We start from the raw sequence: 7,279 nt of genomic DNA, 5'->3' as shown, positions 1-7,279 counted from the left end.
GCCATTGCCGTTTTTCGATCCAGCTCGATGTTTAACAATCATGTTATACTGTGAAAGTTCCTCTATCCATTGAGCCAGCTGACCCTGTGGTTCCTTAAATCTTAATAACCAGGTCAAACTGGAGTGATCGGTTCTCACAGTGAATAGATAAAAATACAGAATCCCTAAAGAAAGCCCAACACGACAAAATTGAAAATGTTGCAGGCTCGGTTTGATTGAGCCTGTTCATGGACGGTACTGGAAAGTGCCAAGTTATCGTCCACGCCCCCTAGCACCGGCTTAAGCAGAATTCAACATTTAAACATGAAATAGTAAAATTTTGAATTTAGAAACATCCGCAGATGTGTTCATACGGCGGTTATCATGGAACCTTCAATGTGACACTTCCGTGCCATTCCATGAAGAGCGGCGTATCGTCCCCAAGTAATAAAAAGCGTGTGCCCTAAACGAGAAAACAATGGGCGGAACTAATTAAAATGGAATTTTGAAAGGGGATCAGAGGTTATGAAGCCTGCATATCACAGATAAGACGTCAAAAGACAAATTTAAAAAGCAGGCAACATATCCTAAGGGTGATTCAACATTATTCAAGTAGGAATATTGGAACCACCCAACTAGAAAATGCCGAAAAGTTGAAACTAAAAATACCACAAGCACAACAATTATGTCGTGCTGAACGATCTTCAAGGATCGAAAATATAACATCATTGATTAAATGTACGGGGAGACTTTTTACAGCCGCCACACGGCACAAATAACACGGATGTGATCATTAAATAGATAAAAATACAGAATCCCTAAAGAAAGCCCAACACGACAAAACTTTTCCTAAAAGGTAATGCCTAAACTGCCTCGTGAACCTCACAATGCCCAAACGTTCTTTTCTGGTGGTGCAATAGTTCTTTTGTTCTGGAGTTAATGAAAAGCTGCTATAAGCAATGACTTTCTCTTCTCCATCTTGAACCTGAAGTAATTCTGCACCTATAGCCGAATCCGAAGCATCCGAATCTAATATAAAAGAATCTTCTTGATTTGGTAAAGCTAAAACTGGTGGTGATGTTAAAGCTACCTTTAATGTATTAAATGCTTCTTGTTCTTTATCGCCCCAATGAAATTCATTCTTTCCCGTTAGTTTGTATAATGGCAGTGCTATCTCCGCAAAGTTCTTGACAAATGTACGATGGTAATTTGCTAAGCCTAAAAACCTTTCAACATCTTTGGATGACTTTTGGACATGGCCAGTTGGCTACTGTTTCTATATCTCGAGAAGTCATGGCCATTTTATTTCCCACTAACTGTTCTTCCAAGGAATTCTACTTCTTTTTGGAAGAAAACACATTTTCTTGGCTTTAGCTTCAAACCATGTGTGCGGAATCTTTCTAGGGCTTCGGCTATATTTCCAAGATGGTCCTCAAAATTCCTTCCCAGCACCAATATATCGTCTAAGAATGCCAGTACCGTTTTCCAAGTTAATCCACGCAATATCAGATTCATCACTCTGGAAAATGTGGCTGGTGCATTGGTCAGACCAAACCCCATTCTAACATGCTCAAACAAACCGTATTTTGTTAGAAACGCTGTTTTCTTTCGGTCTTCTTCACTTATCTTGACTTGCCAATACGCTGAGTTTGCATCTAATTTAGAAAACCAGATGCTTCCCGACAATGTATATAAGCAATCTTCGACCAATGGTAATGGGAAAGTATCTTTAACCGTGACATCATTAAGGGCTCTGTTTATCATATTCTGTAATCTATACACCATCTTACAGATCCGTCACGCTTTCTGATCAGAACTGGAGAGGACGCCCATTCTGATACAGACTCCTGTATGACACCGGCATCCACCATTTTCTTCAGATGCTCTTCTTCCTCCCCAACAACACAAGCTGGTGTGCGCCTCATGCGTTGTTTTATGGGTTTTGCATCTCCGGTGTCTATGGTATGCTCTATTGTAGTAAAGCTTCCAAATCGAAATCACTCTTAGCGAAAACATCTTCATAATCGCTAAGGAGTTTAGCTAACTTCTTAATTTGCCCCTGATTAAGATGTTCAGTAGAAGCTTGATACAACTTTAGCAGATGATCTGGAACTACTTCTGTTGGAGTCTCTAATGATTCACACAACTGTTCGGCGACTGTTCTAACTCTTAATCTCGTAGAACTAGAAATCCTTCGAGATTTAGACGATGTTGTTTTAGAATGACTAGAAGTCACTTCATTTTCTTTAGGCAGAGATGTAGCTACTTCGCTTTGCTCATCTAGGATATGTTCTACTTCATATGCATTTGCAATCACTTTACCCTTCTTGAATGTCTTGTAAGAGTCAGTTGGATTGACTAAACAAACAATTGGCTCCGTATCTGAAGACATCAATGTCCTTGGCATCAATATACCAACTGTATTCAACTTTTCATCAGGTTCTATAAAATAGTCACTCAGATGTGTGTTGAGACTGCATGACATACGAACAACTGAATTTGGCGGAACCACAGTACGTTTTGCCACTGAAACTCTTGCAATAGTCAGCTTTCCCTTTCTAAAGCTTGTATTCATGGGAATCTGCTCACCATTCACAATTAAAGTGTCTGAATGCATATCCATCATAACTCCTAAATGATGCATTATATCATGTCCAAGCAGCATTTCATCACTAATAGGTGCAACATAAACTCTTTCATGAAATACTTGAGATCCGAGTTGCAATCTTAATGGTTTAGTGATAAAGCCTTTTAGTACTACTTCTTGATCTGTCATTTGCATAACTCCATCTTTTACTTTTGCAGGCTTTTTGCTCAAGGTAACGAAGACTTTTGAAGAGAGTATGGTAATTTCAGCACCAGAGTCAATTCTTGCTTTGACTTCTTGATCACCGACTGTCAGTAACACAAAAGAAGAACCAGCTCGCACTTGATGAACGCTGACAATTCCGTCATTCTGTGTTTCTTGGATACCTAAATTTAATTTGACTGTATTACCATCTTTCAAAAATATCTTCACTTTCATTAACATGACTAGAAGTCATGCCATCTGTATGGTCTTTTTTCATCAGATTTAATTGTTGCAGTAACTATAGGGTGTTTTAGATGATCTTTGATGACCTTGACTAGAAGTCTTGTCACCTTTACGAAGGCTAATAACATCTTCGTGATCTGTAACTGGTTGTTCTTCACAGATGACATCAGCTTCCGGACTAGAAGTCGCAGAATCTTTACCATTTTGACCAGTTACTTCTGCGGGCTTGAACGGTTGGCCATTTCATTCAGCCCTTTCTTGTTTAAATCACGATTTGCTGGATTTCGTTGTTGTTCCGTAGTGTTAGATAGCCCCTTTTTCTTCAACCATTCTTTAAATCCTGGACAGTCTTTCTTAATGTGGCCCCTTTGTTTGCAAAAAGAAACATGATAGCCCTCTTCCTGTCCTAGATTCAGTTTCTTTATTGGTTGTAGTCAATTGCTGAATTTTACTGCTAAGCTGTTCCATAGCTTTGTTCAGCAATTGTTTCCACCCTGGCTTCAGCTGATGTATTTACTGCATTAATTGACACATCATCTTTAGATCTTCTGGAATGCTTTTTGCCATCAACTGCCTCAGAGATATACTGGTGATGCTTCACAGCGTTAAGTGCAGCCTGTATACTCCTAGGATGTTCGAAACATGCATGCTTTCCTGCTTCTCTATCCATACATCCTTGGCAGAACTTCGAAATTGCCTCTCGCATTCTGTATTCTTCGGGTAGATCCTTAAATGCATATGTCGAAAGTGTCAGCACTCGATCTGCCCAATCATCTAAAGATTCATCTGATGCTTGTCTAGCCTGCTGGAACTTAACACGTGACGTCTCGGTAAGTTCCTGGTCGCCGAATCTGGTCTCTAATTTCTTCATCATTTGCTTATATGAATAGCAATGCCCTGCTTTATTTGTTATCGTGAAGAAATCTAACGCTTTACCTTGAAGACTCCAAGTAAGGTAATCTTTACTTTCACTGTCAGTCCAGTTCGAAACAGCTCGATAACTTTCAAATTGTTCTTTAAAAGATAACCAGCTTGTCTTCCCATCATACCGCAAAATACTTGGAAGTTCCTTCGGGTTACCCCTCTTTTCTGACTTGCTTCGATCAGAATAACTCGAAGAGCGACTTCTGTCATGTCGTCTAGATGGCTTGCAATACTTATCATGGGACCCGTACTTATGACGTCTTGACCCTGAATGACCATAGCCTCTTGATCGAGATCTCGTGCTACTGCTGCTGCTTGAAGATCTATTCCTATATCTGTATGATCTTGACCTTGAAAAGCTCGGACTTCTGGATTTTGATCTTTGGTGTCTAGAAGACGACCGTGATGTACGACTATACTTATCATCTCTCGACAAACGGTTTCTAGAAGAAGACCGATTGTTGCAACCAATCTTGTCCCGATTCTTTCTACCATCACTACTGTATCTGGACTGAACATCTCTTCTACCGATTGATCTGCTTCTACTATTATCGCTACTTTCACTTGACATTTCTGATCTGGTATGGTAACCTCGACGGTCTCTTCTTGAATTTTTCTTCTGGCATTCATATTTATCTAAATGTCTAGAAGACCCTTTAGTTGACCTCGACTGTTGTTGTGTATCTCCATATACATAAGTAGCAGATGTATATTCTTTCTTAGGAGATATACATTTAGGGTTGCCATACCTTGTGTCCAATTTAGTGTTGTATGACCTGGATGCACTGTGACTGAAATATTTAGACTTGACATCATCTACCGTACTTGTAAACCTTGTTCTAGAAGAACCAAGTATACCTGTATTGCAAGGATCCATTTGATAGTGCCCTTTTCGCACCAATAGCTGGCAATTTCATCAACTCCTCTTTAGTCATTGTGTTTACATTAAATGTTGACATGATGATAACTTAAGTCAGTCAATGTATTGCGGACACAATGTAATCACAAATTTTCAATGTATAGAATACAATTGAAAATTGATACAAGTTTATTTATTCGAGTATAGAATACACCGAATATATATGTGAAAGTAGCTTTAAAAAATAAATTCCACTTATTTAGTTATTCGAGTATAGAATACACCGAATATTAATTAAAAAGTTACTTTAAAAAATTTAATCGACTTATATGAGACAGGTTCTTTAAATCAAATGTATTTACTGAATACTTGAGACAGCTCCTTTAAATAATATAGATTTTACTTTGTCACAGCTGATTTAATTTATTTTACTTCACATTCAAGAATTAAATCAAAAATTTATGTGAAATTATGTAAAATATTTCTGAACAAATCTACAATAAATTAATTATCCGCAATTATTTCTGATATAGAATACAAGAAATAATTTATTTGGTGATCCTGGTTCACTTGTAAACAACTGAAATAAGATATTCAAGGTAGATAACTTGTATACCTTTCACACTGTCTTTATGCTGTCACTGTCTCTTATATCTTCAAAGTCGTTTCTGAAAAGGGCTAAAGTAAATAAAAAGACAATACTGGGCGTGCTTTACTGTGAATTTAGCGTGGAATTATTTATTTATGAAAAGCATACCATTCTGCAGTTTCCCAAACTTTATGTTGACCAAGTATTTTTTTAAATAAAAGCTAGAAGCCACAAAATCAAAAAATACTAGTACATCAACCCTTTAGGCTATCGTCGAGTGGTTATTTTACAATGCCAACTGTATGTCAAAGTCAATTTTCCAATTTATGCAACGGTCCAGAATGTCGCGAAAATTGACTACAAATGAACGACGTTTATGACATGCAAAAGTCACTGCCCTGCTATCCAGTTTTAATCCTCGTCGCCAATGTTGTATTTCCTTAAATCATAGCCTAAAGAAGGGAAAACAGGCCGGGAGCTTACCAAAGCTTGGTCTCGATGTTGCCACTTCGCCAGCCAACGCAGAACTCAATTCACTCAGTCCTAGAACTATCCAGGGACTTTTTCAGTCCCGCGAAAACCGTCGCGCATGCGCATGCAGTCCGGTAGGTCTAGGACCACTAAATCATTTCCTGCATTCACAACAGTATCTAGCTGCATACAAATTAACAAATAGTTGGTTTATAAAATGTACCTGCTAGCTAGTTGATATTTAATTCGACTTCAAACCTAAAAATTATTAGGAAATATATAATCTTTTTTTCTAGTAAGAATACTGCTTGATTGAATCTGGTTGGTTTCACCAGTTCCGAAGCAAGTTCTGGTGCACATATAACGTTACAAATGCCATTTGTGATATTATCTACGAAGAATTTGACTTTTTTTGCGAGCTAATACTAAAACTAAGTCAGTACACTACAATTTTCCAGTCTTATTTATTATTTTAATATTCATTCGGGGTATACATATATATAGTATTGTAAACTGTAATGCACCACCATGCTTGGCGTGAGATGAAGCAGAACTGCAACTGCATTGCATGCATTTGATTTTTGTCATTATTTCTGGTAAGTTCTGTTTAAAACAGTGATCGTATACAATGTCCAAGATGAAAATAAGTTTTTGTTTTGCAATAATGCTTGAACAACACTAATTCTAGTCCCATTACTGGTAAATACTTTTTATAGATAATCTATGGTTTTAATTTTGTCCATACTGACAAACGTTCATCTTTAGTTTAAATAATATCTGTCAACACTGACACATGTAGACATCCATGTCCATGTTTTGTTTTGCTCTATATATTCTGCATTTTATTTCATTATTCAGTTTCAGTTATATTACACTATACTAATCTTGTTATAAAATGATAACATTGTAGGGTATTTTAAGTAACGACTTTCCTACTATATTATAGTGGCCTACAGTAAGCGCATTTAAAAAAAATGATTATAATTTAACTTTAAAATACGTATACCTCAAATAACCTCAAATAAAATGTCGGCACACTTTCTTACATAATAAGACTTATTCATATATTTCAATATAAAAAAAACATTTATTTCTTGAAAGAAAACGCGAAAGTTTTCATTTGGGTACATTCTGATAGTAATCCCGTCATCAAAAATACATGTTTCGGAACTGGTCAAAAGAGGTCTCCTGGTTTAAACATGAATCTTTATGTTAATTTTTTTTTTTGCAAACATTTTTGAATGAAGTTGTAAGGCAAATAACAACTTTTCCATCGATATATAAAATGTGTCACTTTCTTTCAGTTGACATTATAACATGTACCGATATACAAATAAACAATAAAAATGCGGATATGGATTTCAGCATTTTTGCCTCATGTTTGTTTGTTTGGTTTTTTTTTTTGGGTTTTACGTCACATCGA

At 36.8% G+C, this 7,279-nt stretch overlaps 1 protein-coding gene across 1 annotated transcript; it reads right to left on the bottom strand.

Annotated features, from left to right (window-relative positions):
* Positions 1-3,464: 3,464 nt before the first annotated feature.
* Positions 3,465-5,976, bottom strand: LOC132746419 (uncharacterized protein DDB_G0287625-like). Its single transcript, XM_060735543.1, has 2 exons — positions 5,869-5,976; positions 3,465-5,464 (listed from the first exon to the last, which is right to left on the bottom strand). Exon 2 carries the CDS (start codon positions 4,812-4,814, stop codon positions 3,468-3,470), a length of 1,347 nt encoding a protein of 448 aa, XP_060591526.1. The 5' UTR covers positions 4,815-5,464; positions 5,869-5,976; the 3' UTR covers positions 3,465-3,467.
* Between the last annotated feature and the right edge of the window lie 1,303 nt (positions 5,977-7,279).

The sequence above is a fragment of the Ruditapes philippinarum genome, unplaced genomic scaffold (assembly GCF_026571515.1).
Source record: "Ruditapes philippinarum isolate M1 unplaced genomic scaffold, ASM2657151v2 ctg7476_1_1_1_1, whole genome shotgun sequence".
NCBI lineage: Eukaryota > Metazoa > Mollusca > Bivalvia > Venerida > Veneridae > Ruditapes > Ruditapes philippinarum.
This window is presented reverse-complemented; position numbering and strand designations above follow the sequence as displayed.